The 16,293-nt window shown below is 44.4% G+C and overlaps 1 protein-coding gene across 5 annotated transcripts; it reads left to right on the top strand.

The window, feature by feature from the left end:
- The first annotated feature begins 25 nt into the window (after positions 1-25).
- Positions 26-16,025, top strand: LOC118363412 (AMSH-like protease). Of its 5 annotated transcripts, none has more exons than XM_052491720.1 (13): positions 26-168; positions 2,652-2,734; positions 2,952-3,012; positions 6,586-6,693; positions 9,119-9,336; positions 9,889-9,964; positions 11,461-11,556; positions 11,829-12,138; positions 12,531-12,655; positions 13,121-13,258; positions 14,013-14,125; positions 14,392-14,491; positions 14,636-16,025. In XM_052491720.1, exons 4-13 carry the CDS (start codon positions 6,664-6,666, stop codon positions 14,690-14,692), a joined length of 1,263 nt encoding a protein of 420 aa, XP_052347680.1. In that variant the 5' UTR covers positions 26-168; positions 2,652-2,734; positions 2,952-3,012; positions 6,586-6,663; the 3' UTR covers positions 14,693-16,025. The 5 variants fall into 5 exon arrangements, with proteins under 5 accessions (XP_052347680.1, XP_052347683.1, XP_052347679.1 ...); XM_052491723.1 differs by having other exon boundaries at positions 2,652-2,813; positions 9,122-9,336; XM_052491719.1 differs by having other exon boundaries at positions 2,652-2,813.
- The last annotated feature ends 268 nt before the right edge of the window (positions 16,026-16,293 follow it).

The following is a 16,293-nucleotide window of genomic DNA, read 5'->3' as shown; positions in this document are numbered from 1 at the left end:
TGTAGGGTGTGGCTTGTTTGAGTCATTACCATAGAACGTCACTTTTTTTATTTTTAGGTGTGTCTAAGGACCTTTTCAGGAAGATACGTTTGCCTACACAAACCGTATTAGGCTACAGTTGAAAGCTATTGCGATGCCAATTTTAACAAGACCAGGCAACAATTGTGGGTAAGCACTTTGTGTTAAGGCCTAACTGCAGTCTACTGTGGTATTTTGAACCCAGTAATTGTGGAATAACTTGGTGTAGGCCTACTACTGCTATTGCAGTTATACTGCACTGTATCTCCAATTACACGGCAAAATTACTGCAGTAAAAACAACTTATTTTGGAAGCAGTATTTGCAGCATACTGGCCTCTGCAATCTCTTTTCATTTGTAGCATTATGTGGTGATTTCCATCTATCCACGTTGTGTTGAAAATGAGGGACAAAGTACGGTTGTTTAGACTGCTTTGCCTCAAGCATTGTCAACTCGTCCACAATTAATCTGATCAGCTATAGCCTACCGATAACAACCACAGCTGCAGGTAGGCTAGAGAAACCCTCTGCGCTCTGACCCACTCTGGCCAGTGGAAACGAAGCGGTAACATCATGTATTCATAGCCTAAGCTATGTACTGCATTTTATAGCCTAAAATAGGCTTATTTATTTGTGTTAAGAGATCATGTGAATGTGATCAAATTTTGTTTTATGTTCTAGACCTTATCAATCCAAAATTATTGACTGGAATTAATACATCAACACAATAGTGATGACATACTGTATGAGTAACTTTTTAATTACAGATGCAAAGGCCTACACAGATGATATACATACGTCTGTATACATCATATATATCTAGCTAGTTTTTCTATGCGTCAAACCTCTCGTCGGGGAACCCTAGATGTTTTACAATTTTGTTTTAGCCCTGAACTAGTTCACCTGATTTGGTCAGTGGCGCCCACATTTAAAAATGTTTTTAAAATGCATGTTATTTTGGCATTGTGTCACATATCAGTTTGCAAACAATGTAAAAAAAAAAATATATAGAATTGAGTTAATAAAGCTACATACAAACATGGTCTCTTTTTTGTTTTCTTGAGTAAGACAGCTCAAAAAAAATGTTTCAGCCTAGCTCAGTGCTTTCTGTGGTGGAGGGGCAAGCCATCAGAAAATACGGAGTGGTGCGCCGTGATTGGCTCAGTGTTCTGTCACTCATGGGGACACTACGTCACCGCCAAGTCTAAGGGTAGAGCTCGAAAATTAAAGCCCCTTGGGTACTGCCATAGAGTTACATTAGAAGTACCCATCCAAGAAGGCTCAAGGTCATTGGCCACAGATAAAACAACTTCAAATCACGTTATATCTACAGCATATTTGATTGGGCTGATCATATTAACATCATACTTTCAAAATCTTAGCTAGCAGTCATCATGAATCGAAAATCTACTGACAAATCCTTTTTATCCTTGTCATGTGAAGGGAAGTAATGAAGAGAAAGTGTAGATAAAACATATTGGTGCTCATCGGCTAATGGACATAAACATTACACAACAACTTGGACATCACAAATTCAACAATGAGTGGTTTGGAAGGATTCAGTGGCTAACTGCAAGCATTGCAAAGCAATCAACCTGCTATTCAGTGGAGTGACTGTGTGGTTCCAAGTCTATGATTAAGGGTCTCTTTTCCTAGTTTAAAATGATAAACATTCAACGTTGGCCATGCTGTCAATGAAGCTCAAAACAACCGTTAACTCGGAACTGCAAAATCGGACTTTAGTGAGTTCAAGACAACTGGGACCTCGGGGAAAAAACAAGCTACGACTGGGAAAATGCATTTTGAACTTTCATCCAACTCAGAATTATAAATCTGGAACTCGGGCCTCTTTCTAGAGCTACGGCCTGAATATCACTGACGTTCTACCTTGTCAGCTTGGGGATTCAAACTTGCAACCTTTCAGTTACTAGTCCAACGCTCTAACCACTAGGCTAAGCAGCCGCCCCAATGTATACTGTATACTGAAAACAATACTAAGTGTACGTTGTGTAGTAAGCTGTTAGTAGCCCATGTGAAACACCCTAATAATTTGGTCTATTTTCACCTCTTCATTTTGCCTACTGTTCTGACTTGGTGTACAGGGAGAACACTAAGTACGGCCCATATTATGAATTCTGTCGCTGTACATTTCAAAAGTGCTGAACAAATAGTTATACGTTTGTCCAAGCTCGCTCATTGTCTTAATCGAAATTACAGATTGCCTCTTATCCGCATGTCGTCTCCTTATGCCATAGTTTGTACATCTCAATTGTCATTAGAAACCACATTTGTTTAAGTAAGCCAGTGAAATGTTTCGCTGCGAGGCAAGGCTTAGTATCACGAAATGTTAAGAGTGCATCTCGAACATTTTTAAATAGCTTCCACATTCAAATAAATGTGGGTAGCTGAATGGGCTTCCATCGAAATATCTTCTTGTTGGGCAGCCTTTAGATTTTTTTATTTATAATTTTCCCCACTTTAATATGCAATGTGTCAAGACAAACGCATCTGTGGTGTGCACCATGAACAATCTTTTTTTTAATTACAGGATGCATGAATATTCTTGTAAATTATAGGATGCAAATGATGCCGCATGTGTCGCAACTGTAGAGCATTTTCTCTTTTGTCCACCAGTGGACTGGATTCCCCTCCACACATCACTTCATAGAGACCGCCGCTGCTGCCACCACCACCAACACCACATCGCCGATGCTATAGTAGGTGGACTGGATAACAATCTCTCTCGCCTTATTGGACATTGGATTTGAAAGACCGCTTTCAGCCATTTTATCGCTGGTAAACTGTCGCTCTTTCTATCCTTTTTCTTTTTGAACAATGACTTCATGAAGTAGGTTACTGTATAAAAGCTAAATCGGCGAGGTTTGGATAAGAGAACAGTGATTTATTGACGCCTGTTTTCGCACTCAATTCTAGCATGTGCCACGTGACGACAGAGACACACGAGTATGGGCATTAGACGCGGGTAAATACACTGGTAAGCGTTTTCACCTATTTACATGGTTGATCAGTTTACTGCACGTTAAGCTGTTTAAATCAAATAGCTTCTATTATTTTCCTGAATTTACACGCAGTAGTTTGATTAAGTTAGTCTCATTCATAAGCCCCCCTCTTAAATCTCCTGATGTTGCTGTGAAAGCTGTGAAATGTCCAGGAATTTATTTTAAATCACAAACATGAGGTTGCAACATGGAATCTGAAATTACAAGTTCACTGTAGCTCAAGGGATGATCGACGCCATTGTACAGATACAATGTTGTTGATGAGACACGTTCCTAGCGTTGACATGTAGGGTGTGATTTAAAAATGTACATTTATTTTGATACACATGGCTATCAAAAGAGGACGTTGTACTACTGTAACGGCTAGTGACAGGTGCATCAGTTTACCAAAGAATACAGGAAACACAGTTGAGAGAGCGGAAGTTACACTGTTTTCAACTGTTTTATTTTGTTTCAGAGAATACTTACTTACATACGCTATATCTATAAATTCACTGATGTTTGTTATTAAAATAATTTAAGATAACGTTATAATGGATATTAGATACTGGTTTAATGGACAATTTATCCAAATGATAGTACTGTGACTCATACAGTAGACTGCCTACAATGCAACCACATTCATTTGTATTTTTTTTGGGGGGGGGGGGGTTCCTGAATCTGCACTGTTTGCAAGTCATATTTTAAAAAATGCCTACCATTTTTGAATGGTGCATTTTGAAGGAAAGACTCATGATTGCGAAGTCCCTTAGTAGGGCAATGTTAATAGGGCATTTCAATCAAATGTGTTCAGTAGTTCCCTGGAATATTGACATGTCATTTTTAGGTAAGTTGTAAAATAACTTTTAGCTTTCAATGCCTTTCCATTCTCAAGCAACACTTCATTATGTTGGTTTGTTGTCGTTACTGTACCGTACCACAGAAAACAGTACAGAAATTACTGTCAACAATAGCACTAAGAGTAGTACACCTTAGTTTCCTGATTGGGTTTGTAGTTAGAAAGCCAAATCAATATCATGCTGTATTCATAATCTGCTAGTAGGGTTGAATGGCGGGAACATGGTTACCGGGATTTACCACCTAAAACCACTCCCTTTTCCCGGGATAAATAACTGTGAGAAACCCGGTAAATTCTATAAAATTATTTATATAAACAGCATGGAGTGAAATGGAACTGTTTAAATTATATGCAATGTCTAAATCTGGCTTCTCTACGGTCTCTGCATGATGAATCATCAACGCTCAGGGTGGGGACAGACCATATCAGATTGGAGCGTAGTTCACAATGTATGTAGATCTATCTCATCATGGTACCCTTTTTTCTTGTGACAGGTAGGCCTACATTTGCTGCAGCATAGTCTATAATATAAAGACCAAATGCATGTCGAATTTACCCATCTAACTTTCAGGGGTCACCTTATTTTTTCTTTTTGTAAAGATATATATATTTTAAAAAAACTTTTAAAACATTTCTCGACTATTGTTGCTTTAAATCAGTGCACGCCGAGCAGTCTCAGTCTTTCTCTCTCTTCGTCAATTCCATTGAAATTTCATCCAAAATAGATAATCCTGTTCTAGATTGATATATAGATGTTCTAGCCTACCTTTTTTCAGGGAATGTGTTCAATGCCGTATTAGCCTTATATTTAGCTAATTAATGATGGGAATGCAGTAGCGGTGTGTGGGTAAATCACTGGGGAAGCCAAAAGAAAAGACATATTATAACATTTGTGTTGTGATAGTTACGTTATAACCTTTTAAATGATATCCCTTGCGACCATGATTTAAAGGTCTAAAGGCAGAGACAATAAGACACAGTGGCAGAATAAAGTCAACCACACCTTTTTGGTTTGATCACAAAACTAGATAGCAACCTCTGTCTAGTGAAGTCCACAAAGCATATTGCATGTACAGTTACATGACCTATAGCATGGTCAAGCAAGTTAATGTTACCAACATTTTTGGACCACTAAACAACTATTGATTTAGAATCACAAAGAGTTACCGCACGTCACAAAAATATATAGAACTGTCATCTAGGCAAAGGGTGGCTGCTTTGATTATATATATATATCAAATATATTTTTTGATTTGTTTAACAATTTTTGTTTACAATATGATTCCACGTGTGTTATTTCATAGTTTTGATTTCTTCACTATTATTCTACAATGTAGAAAATAGTAAAAATAAAGAAACCCTTGAATGAGTTGGTGTGTCATGTTGACTGGTACTGTATGTGTATTGGATAACAACACAGTCATTTGGCCTTTTTTGGGCTCATTACATGTCTTTAATGTAGGGCTCATAAAATGTATGTAATGTATGGCTCATTAGGCGCAGGTAGCATCAGACTTGAATTTTCAATCAAAGCTCTAATCAAATCCAGACAAGGGCCTATTTACAGTATATGCTTTTGAATGACTCTTCCAGTGTTACTGGATTACCTGGGAGAAAAGTGATTTATTCTAGGGATGGAACATTTGTAAAATACTGGGAAAATATTCAACCCTGTCTGCTAGTGACTGAAGCCTGTCAAGTCTCCTGTAATTCTATTTGGTTAAAAAAATCCTATTTGAATCAGTGAATGTTGTTCCCATCTGCTTGAGCATTCATTACTGCTTCTTGAAGAGAAAGTAGGAATCCAAAGCTTGGCAAACACTCCACACATGAATGATGAGTGCTTATGACAGGATAGACAAGAGACATTTTGATCAGACTCTCTGGAGTCTGGACTTCAACTAAACTCTTTATTTTCAGTACAGGGGTCAATTTTTCTATTTGGGGCACACTTTGGATTATAAGAGACTTGTTTGCCATTTATTTTCACGTTTCTTTGTTGGCGTGAAAATGAATTAGGGGAATAATTCAGAATTCAAATCAAATTTTTGTATCAAATACACGTGTTAACTGCAGAAATATACACATTTTACAGGAACTGACTTGAAGTCTTTTTTTTCACATTGCAGTCAGCCTTGGGCAGTGTTAATTACACCTAGATTTCACACCATGCTGCTATTGTGTACTGTACACGATGGGTTTCCATGGCAGCATCAACCAGAATGTCACTGACAAATGGAAAGGGTTTGGATTTATTGCAACATCTTGCTTTCAATTCGGTTGCAGTATCATAGTGATAGATAAAGGATTTAATCTCAGCAGAATATGTCCATGAATCTCCCTATTTTGCTCCCTGGTTACAAGCTGTCATAGCAACAGTATGCCACCTTTTCTTGGAGGCCATTAAAGTATGTTACTCTATTTTGAAGAACCTGTAAGAATAAGATTGAGCAGCTGCTCTTGGAGACTCGTGCTATGAAACAACAGAAATCCTTGTTGGCTGAAAATACTACATACTGTAATGCAAGTCGTGTTCTAAGTCAAGAGCTTGATCAATTTATCAACTCCTACCAAGGGTAAGCTGTCTCTGTGGACAACATTAATGTCTCGATCTCTCAGTGAGAGGGAACCTGATCGACCACACGGCCATCATTACACAACAGAGTCATGGCCATTAGCCGAGCTAAGATTTCTCTCCTCTCCTCTCCAGTGGGCTTTCATCTCAGGAGATGACAGGTGGACACATTTGGGAAGATTGGAGCCTGTGATCCTGCAGTCTAAAGACACCATGGAGCAAGGCTTCAGCTTCAGCACACTGGTGAGTCTTGTTAGTCGGGGGTACATGCGTCCGTATGCTTCCCATCCTAAACATTTCGTGCATGTATTATGATGACATTTTGTGATGTTTTTGTTCCCTTTGGTCTTCAGAAAGGGTTCTTTCCGGCTGTTCATGCTCCAAATTTTTTCTTTGTTTGTTGAGGCATTCTGAAGTGTGGTGATTGGTCAACAGTAGGGATTCTTCAAATAAGTGTTTGTTGTCATTCAATGAGAGACGACTCTCTTTCATGCACATTTTTTCCATTGTGAAATACTGCAACAAACAGCTTAGCTGTAAAATTACTGAAACCTCTTCGGAACGAACGTCAATTAATTACAGATTTGAGTACATTTTTGAGGAAGTGTTAACTGGCTACGGCGTCTCAAGAGGGACAAACAGTACTATTGCCGCGCTTTTCTAATTTTTCAAGCGACTGTCTTTTAAGGGAGTATGCGAGGCACATACGTTCACTTCACATAGCCGAGTTCTGCTAGGCGCAAACTGAACCTAGTGTGCACCCCTTAAGGGGTTAGAGGTAAAGTGGGGAGAGATGTGGGTTAGGTGGGAGGTGACGGGGCTGGTGATGGGCTGTGTGTGGAGTGGGAGAGGTGGGAGGTGACGGGGCTGGTGATGGGCTGTGTGTGGAGTGGGAGAGGTGGGAGGTGACGGGGGGGTGATGGGCTGTGTGTGGAGTGGGAGAGGTGGGAGGTGACGGGGGAGTGATGGGCTGTGTGTGGAGTGGGAGAGGTGGGAGGTGACGGGGGGAGTGATGGGCTGTGTGTGGAGTGGGAGAGGTGGGAGGTGACGGGGGGAGTGATGGGCTGTGTGTGAGGTGGGAGGTGACGGGGGAGTGATGGGCTGTGTGTGAGGTGGGAGGTGACGGGGGGAGTGATGGGCTGTGTGTGAGGTGGGAGGTGACGGGGGAGTGATGGGCTTTGTGTGGAGTGTGAGAGGTGGGAGGTGACGGGGGGGAGTGATGGGCTGTGTGTGGAGTGGGAGAGGTGGGAGGTGACGGGGGGAGTGATGGGCTGTATGTGAGGTGGGAGGTGATGGGCTGTGTGTGGAGTGGGAGATGACGGGGGAGTGATGGGCTGTGTGTGAGGTGGGAGGTGATGGGCTTTGTGTGGAGTGTGAGAGGTGGGAGGTGACGGGGGGAGTGATGGGCTGTATGTGAGGTGGGAGGTGATGGGCTGTGTGTGGAGTGGGAGATGATGGGCTGTGTGTGAGGTGGGAGGTGATGGGGGAGTGATGGGCTGTGTGTGGAGTGGGGTGGGTGGGAGGTGAGTAAGGTTGATGGGCTTGAGTTCACTTGTCTTTAGGAAATGTAGGGATCAAGTTGAGTATATGAAGGTGGGTGGAAAGCTGGAGTGAATGGGCGTCCTCTGTGTAGAAGGGGGTGATAAGGGTGTGGGTGGGCTGCATTGATTTCTTCTGTAGAGTGAATGGGTTAGTGGGCTGGGGATCCACACCAACGGTTTCCCCTGACTCACTCCCATTAGTATTCAGCTGCTCTGTCAGACTCATCTCTCCATTCAGGGCCATCCCTCCATCCTGGGGTGGGAGAATGGGATGGAGCGGATGTTTGCCTCTTTACACTTCCTCTGCTCATGAATAGATGATTAGACAAAGGAGATGCTATCATCGAGCCCTCCAAAGAGAGAGAACTCCTGCCTGCTTCAACTGTCGCTGCCGAAAGGATGTCTTAATCTGATCCTTCATCGAGAGTACAATCATTTCCCCCGTAGTCTTCGTCACTACCCCCTGCAGAGTCCAGTGGAGTCTTGATAAGACTCCCACGTCAATAGTAACCTTAAAGAACTCTGAGGCAGCAGTGTCCCGTGTGTACTGTAATGTTTTCATTAGTGTGGGGGTGGGCTGATCAGGGTAGTGTGTACTAGCATAGCGCCGTCCGTTCTACCTATGAATGCTTTCGATCAGCCCCCTCCATCCCCCGCCTGTTTTGGCTGACCTGACCTAGTGAGAGATGACAGTGCTGATGTTGCCTGGTCATGTGACCGCTTGGAGAGGGCTGGGAGGTTGCTGAGGGAGACGGCTCATGCTGATCCTAGCCGTTGGCATTTCAGTTGATGACAGTAGTACTGCTGCTAGGGGTGATAGTGTTGCTGTGTCAGGCTGTTAGCCTTAGGGGTTTTCTGCCCATGTAGACACTGTTCTGATGCAATGTTAGTGATAAATGTGTTGTTTTGGGCCCTGAGCTGTAGAAAGAGGTGTGCTTGTGCTGACAGGGCCGTCCTCTCCATGCTTAGTCAAATCCTAACCTTATCCAGTGGAAGGAAAATGCTAAACTACCACAAGGACATGTATTATGTTCTTCTATACTCTGACGCTTGTGGTTACATTGACTGCTAAGTTGGCCTGTGTTACACTTTGAACTCCGACCCGGGTAACCTTTGACCCCCAACAGAAGAAGCTGGCGGCCGAACCGGACCACACCGACGTGAGCTTGACGGCGGCGGAGCGCGTGCTGGCCCTCAGCAAGATGGGCTGCAGTGTGGAGATCAACGAGGAGATCACGCCACGCCGCTACTTCCGGTCCGGCGTGGAGATGGAGCGCATGGCCGCCGTGTACCTGGAGGAGGGCAGCTTGGAGAACGCCTACGTCCTCTACAACAAGTTCATCACGTGAGGAGAGAGAGTGCCCGCTGGGCACACATTGGTTGATTCAACGTTGTTTCCACGTCATTTCAATTAAATTACATTGAACCAACGTGGAATAGATGTTGAATTGACAATTGACAATTGTTGCAGACTAGTTTAGGGCCTGTGATAGTGGAATACTAACATGCCTATGTCCAATGTACTAATGGCAGTTCAAGTACTTGATTGATGAATAATACAAATAAAAATGTATTCGTTAAATGCACTGAATACAACCGGTGTAGACTTTACTGTGAAATGCTTACTTACGAGCCCTTTCCCACGATGCAATAATAATAATAATAATAATAATAATGGTAACACAAGGAATAAAATACACAAGAATGATGCTATATACAGACAGTAGCAGTACCATATCAATGCGTGGGGGTACAAGGTAATTGAGGTCGATATATACCTAGTAGGGTGAAGTGACTAGGGTACAGGATTAACAATAGTAGCAGCAGTAGTAGTAGTAGCAGTAAAAATAAGTCTTCATAAACTATAATCTGTCTAACCATCTCTCTGTTGTGTCAGTCTGTTTGTAGAGAAACTCCCCAGCCATCGAGACTACCGGGAGTGCAGCGTGCCAGAGAAGCAGGTGATAATGAAGGTAAACCCTTGGCCTGCTGTGTTGGGGGAGACCCCTGTGGTGCTAAACCCTTGGCCTGCTGTGTTGGGGGGGACCCCCGTGGTGCTTAACCCTTGGCCTGCTGTGTTGGGGGGGGACCCCCGTGGTGCTAAACCCTTGGCCTGCTGTGTTGGGGGGGACCCCCGTGGTGCTTAACCCTTGGCCTGCTGTGTTGGGGGAGACCCCCGTGGTGCTAAACCCTTGGCCTGCTGTGTGTGGGGGGACCCCTGTGGTGCTTAACCCTTGGCCTGCTGTGTTGGGGGGGACCCCCGTGGTGCTTAACCCTTGGCCTGCTGTGTTGGGGGATCCCCGTGGTGCTCAGACCTGCAGAGAGCTCATTAACTTAGCTGGAGGGATGGAGAGAGGAGTGAAGGGATGGAGGGAGGGATAGAGAGGGATGGGGTGGTGGGATGGAGAGAGGGGTGGGATGGATGGAGAGAGGGGTGGGATGGATGGAGGGAGGGAGGGATAGAGAGGGGTGGGATGGATGGAGGGAGGGATAGAGAGGGATGGGGTGGTGGGATGGAGAGAGGGATGGGATGGATGGAGGGAGGGAGGGAGGGGTGGGATGGGATGGATGGAGGGATAGAGGCATGGGGTGGTGGGATGGAGAGAGGGGTGGGATGGATGGAGGGAGGGATAGAGAGGGATGGGGTGGTGGGATGGAGAGAGGGATGGGATGGATGGAGAGGGATGGGGTGGTGGGATGGAGAGGGGTGGGATGGATGGAGGGAGGGAGAGAGAGGGAGGGGGTGGTGGGATGGAGAGAGGGGTGGGATGGATGGGGGGAGGGATAGAGAGGGATGGGGGGGTGGGATGGAGAGAGGGGTGGGATGGATGGAGGGAGGGATAGAGAGGGATGGGGTGGTGGGATGGAGAGAGGGGTGGGATGGATGGAGGGAGGGAGGGATGGGGTGGTGGGATGGAGAGAGGGGTGGGATGGATGGAGGGAGGGATAGAGAGGGATGGGGTGGTGGGATGGAGAGAGGGGTGGGATGGATGGAGGGAGGGAGGGATAGAGAGGGATGGGGTGGTGGGATGGATGGAGGGAGGGATGGAGGGAGGGATGGGGTGGTGGGATGGAGAGGGATGGGGTGGTGGGATGGAGAGAGATGGGGTGGTGGGATGGAGAGAGGGCCCTGTCTGCCTGAGTGATAGGCTACTTAGTGGTCTGCTTTGATTTAAGTGAGGTATGTTTATGGTAAGCGAACCAAGGTCAGCTCAGGGACAGCACCAGTCTACAAAAGGCTGTAGATGACCTTCAGGTGACTAACAGTAGAAGCGACACTATAATCTATTAAGAGCTTTGAAATGGTAGTGTAATGGCTAGTCGTTTTTCTTTTCTCAAAGTAGTGATTCAGCCCACTTGGACTGACTGTTTAAGCTGCAAATTCCCACTGCTAATGGAAGAAAGTGTTTCCCAGCCTGCACTCACACACATGACCTTGTCCCGCTTATCTGGTTGATGTTATTCTCAGAAATTGCAAGATGTCGCATTTCCACGCAAAGATCAATTGAGGAAGCTCCTGCATGAGAAGTTCAACAAGGAACACGCAGCATATCTAATGAGTCAGGTAAGGTTTAGCACCCAAACCCTTCATTACATTCAGACAGATTGTTTTGGAGGCTGGCTGGATACCCTGTTTGTGCTCGTGTGCAACACCTGTTCATATTATTTGGGTCACTTTTTGACGAATGGGAATACTTCAATGCAGCAAGTTTATAGTTGAAGTGATGAGAAGTGTTTTGGAGTAAGATCACCTATATCAACAAATGGTATGAACATTGAGTGGTGTGTGTGTGTGTGTGTGTGTGTGTGTGTGTGTGTGTGTGTGTGTGTGCGCAGAGCCAGGCTGTGGTGGTGGATGGCTGCGGCCAGCAGCTGCAGAGGACGTCTCTGGTAGAGCAGGAGAGACTGAGGGTGGCTCAGCTGCGCAGGATGCAGATGGAGGCGGAGCAGTTCCGCCACTTCGAGGACCAACTGCGCAGGCAGGAGCTGGCCAATCACAGAGACGAGGCGGTCGCTAAAGTGCCTGAACAAACGGACGGGTCCTGCCTGTCCCACTCCTCCAAGAACCATGTTCGTCTCGACCCAAACCGCAATCAACCTTCTCTCCCCAGCAGCAAGCCAGCAGCTACACTGGCTGGCGTACATAGTGAGTGTCCTGCTTCCATTACGATTGAACATCTAGGCTCTATATTTTAGATCGTATGGTTGTTACTCAAACAATCCATTAGTGAGGTAATATGGGGAAGTCAACAATGGGTTACATTAACAGCTACTGTGTATATTTTAGCTGGCTAGTATAATAACTGTTGATGTATTTGTAGTCTGTATATGTGCTGCATGAGTCACATGGTTGGACATCCTATTATTGTAGTTCTACTGTGTGTGTGTGTGTGTGTGTGTGTGTGTGTGTGTGTGTGTGTGTGTGTGTGTGTGTGTGTGTGTGTGTGTGTGTGTGTGTGTGTGTGTGTGTGTGTGTGTGTGTGTGTGTGTGTGTGTGTGTGTGTGTGTGTGTGTGTGTGTGTGTCCGCGTCCACACAGCTCAACTGGTTGAGGGCCTGAGGCGGGTCATCATTCCGAGAGACCTGACCTACAAGTTCTTGCTGCTCGCCGACAGCAACACAGCCAGGGGCATAGAGACATGTGGGGTCCTCTGTGGAAAACTGGTAAGACTCTTACATCAAATATATACTGTACGCAAACATTTATCCCTTTTTATCTTGTAGACAAACTGCCAGTTTATTTGGGAAAGTCAAACATCCCAGTTTACTATGTCTAAGCGTAAAACAGGAGTCACCATTTGTAATCATGTCATCTGCAAACAATAGTTCTGTGAACGAGGAGGGAGGTTGCCAATGTAAGGTGTTCAAAGTTCAAGAATAGTATTTGAAGTCGCTTGTACTTCGAACATTATTTGCTATCTTATGATGTAAGTGCCTGCTCCAGATTGCTGTGTGTTGGTGGGTGTGCCCAATCCTGCAAAATAGCAATAACAGTACTTCAGTGCCACCAGACTTATGAACCGTTATTAGCAACTGTTGTGCATTTGTAATGCATTAGCTCATAAGCTGTTATAAATACACTTCTAATGCAATATGAGGGTATTCATGGGAAGTGTTTGTCTCTTCCAGACTCAAAATGAGTTTCTGCTGACCCATGTGGTGGTTCCCAAGCAGTCAGCTGGCCCAGACTACTGTGATATGGAGAATGTAGAGGAGCTCTTCAGTTTCCAGGACCACCACAGTCTACTGACTCTGGGCTGGATCCATGTGAGTGGACATCACCCCTCCCCAATCATATATTTACAGAGCCATCTTTACAACAGCAGTTGTCATAAAGTGCCTATATAGAAACCCAGCCTTAAACCCCAGAGAGAAAGCAATGTAGAGGCATGTTGGCTAGGAAAAACTCCTTAGAAAGGCAGGAACCTAGGAAGAAACCTAGAGAGGAACCATGCTCTGATGGGTGGCCAGTCCTCTTCTGGCTGTGCTGGGGAGAGATTAGCAGAGGCTGAGCTTTTATTTGCATAATATCACCATAGAAACCAGGCCCTCTGGTTCAGATGTCACAGTTATTCATAGCCCTGCCAGTCACCTTCAGAGAATGCACTGTAGATTCTGTACCCCTTCAATATAAACCTTGGATTTATGGTTTACATCCCCTAACATGGGAGTTGTTCAGGGGTGGGACACAGTGAAATGTACAGATGTAGGATCTTAATTTGAGCCAGTTTGCTACAGCAGGAAAATGGTTGCATTTAGCATGTTTCGTTATGGCAAATCAGGTGTAAATTACAAAATTTAGAAGCCTTTTAAAAACTCAAATACACTACAATTCTGCATTTCCTGCTGTGCAGTAACAAAAGAGTGATCAAATTAATATCCTACATTTGGAGTTCCAGCGATTTTTGGGGAATAAACCTATTCTGTAAATATCAAATGTAATTCACCTAACAGAAAATGACCTTTTTGACGTAGTTCCATTATCTCTTCTGCTGGTTGCTCTCTTCTCCTCTGCCCTTAGACCCACCCCACCCAGACGGCTTTCCTGTCCAGTGTAGACCTGCATACACACGGCTCCTACCAGCTCATGCTGCCTGAAGCCATCGCCATCGTCTGCTCGCCCAAACACAACGAGTGAGTCTCTGTCCCTGTCCACTAGAATGAGTAGGCCTGCTGATGCTAACGCTAAAGAAAACCAATCCACTAAGACATGCAATGTGGACGGTATTCAAATAGTTTACTCAGTAACGAGAAATGTTCCAGGGAGTTAGAAATGCGTGATGTAGAACCGACATGATGATTCTCTGTGACGTGGAACAATGAGTCGTGTCAGTTCTATACTCAACATCTCTATCTGGTTCTCTAAGTCGAGGCCTGTGTCTGTGATCTGTGTTTTGCAGTACGGGGGTGTTCAGACTCACCAGCTCTGGCATGGGGGAGGTAGCCCGCTGTAGACTGAAGGGCTTTCACCCACACTCCAAGGACCCGCCTCTCTTCAGCGTAAGTCATACACACAGACATCCTCCCAGCACTCAGCACTGTCACGAATAGAGCTTGTATGTGTTCACATTTCCTTCTATTGTTAGTTGTGCTTCTCCACGGTGAGTTGACCTGAACAGTTAAACGAGGCTTTTCTAATTTCAGATCTGTAGGCATGTTGTTATAAAGGACTTGAAAACAACCGTGCTGGACCTCAGGTGACAGAGAGGGGAAGGGAAGACACTCATCCCCCCTCCTCCTCCTCACCATCACAAACTGGATCTCCTATTTATATCTTTGTTTACAATGAAGGCTTTTGTATTTTATTTTTAAAGGACGTACTGTTAATTGAAACTTCTTTGCAACACATGGTGATGAATTGTTCTAATGGTGTTGTTTTATCAACCCTTTATCCTAAATTATGTTTTTTTTTGTTGATAGCTTAACATGTCAATTTGGCAGAGTGGATTTTTTGGGGGGGCCAGTTCTGCCTGTCAGATTTGATGTGGAATTCTCCAGAGAGAACTACTTTAGCATGCAGGCCTGCTGTAAATGGCCTGAGGTGTTTTCAGTTTGAGAACTGGCTGAAGTGTGTGCACTTATGTGTTATGTGAATGATACTCTCCCATGAAGGTATCCTTACCATTTAACTTTCCTGGAACTGGACACTATGGGAAAGACTTGTAAAAACACAATTATACAGCATTTGCACAATTGATTACATGCAGAGATTTGACGAACAAATACAAATAAATTGATTTCTTAAATATAAAATGGACTGGATTTAATTGTGATGGCTCTGTGGCTTAGGATGTTGTTTTGTTGTCTTTTTAGTCTTAGTTATAATGAATGACTTTTGGCCAGTTGGATGTTAGCCTTGACATTTTTGCGTTATTTTGTCTTGAGTCTTGATTTATTTTTGAGGTGTTGACCAGAAAAGAGAACCATAGCTTAAATATTCCTAAAAGTAGCCTGTCGAGGTGGCATGTCTTGTGTGGGGAGGAACAAACCAAAGTGCTCCGAGAATTTCTAAGCAAAAAAACCTTAGGCGCCTTAAAGTAACAGTAGCTTTTTGCCATTCAAGGGCCTTGACTACACAGAGCTCAGGTATCGGCTCACTTTCCACGCCCATGAAGCATTTAAGTAGCCTGGTTCCAGACCTGTTTGTGCTCTCATCATTGTTTGGCTTGCCAATGACCATTTGAAACACCACAGACACATCTGGGACCAGGCTAGCCTTTAAGCACGCCTCCCTGTAGAAAATTGAGCTCTCCTTCTTTCACCTTTGGCAGAAGTGGGCGTGAGGGGAAAATAACTTGTCACACCCCCTCACAGCGGTCCTGATAATGGCTTTGTCTTTCATTTGACTTTATATCAGTACTACAGTGTGTTGTTGGACTGTTGCGTCAGTGTGATTATCTGTCACAGTGGCGCTGTAGGAACATGCTCTGTTGTAGTGGCTTTGTGCTTAGAAATGGGAAAGACAACCAGTCAATGCAGTGACTCTACCACAATTTTCCACTGTCATTTTGGTAATAAAACACATACTGCTTTATCTTCTTGTCCGAGTTGTTGTTTAACTGCGTCTTTCCAAATGTAGTTGTTCTGCTTTCCCCAAATGAACAGAACCATGTCGTCAATGGAAAAGAATGGAGTGAAACGGGTTATCAAGACAGGGCCAGAGATCCAGTTCTCTGCAATCCAGGGCAAGAAGTATCCTGCTGAGCACAGATGTCAATTCAACGTCTATTCCACGTTAGTTTAATTGAATTGAAATGACGTGGAAACAACGTTGACTCATTCAGTGTGTGCCCAGCGGGATG

Source organism: Oncorhynchus keta, chromosome 3 (genome assembly GCF_023373465.1).
Source record: "Oncorhynchus keta strain PuntledgeMale-10-30-2019 chromosome 3, Oket_V2, whole genome shotgun sequence".
In the NCBI taxonomy this organism is placed as follows: domain Eukaryota; kingdom Metazoa; phylum Chordata; class Actinopteri; order Salmoniformes; family Salmonidae; genus Oncorhynchus; species Oncorhynchus keta.
The sequence above is the reverse complement of the archived record's forward strand: the minus strand, read 5'-3'. Positions and strand labels throughout refer to the sequence as shown.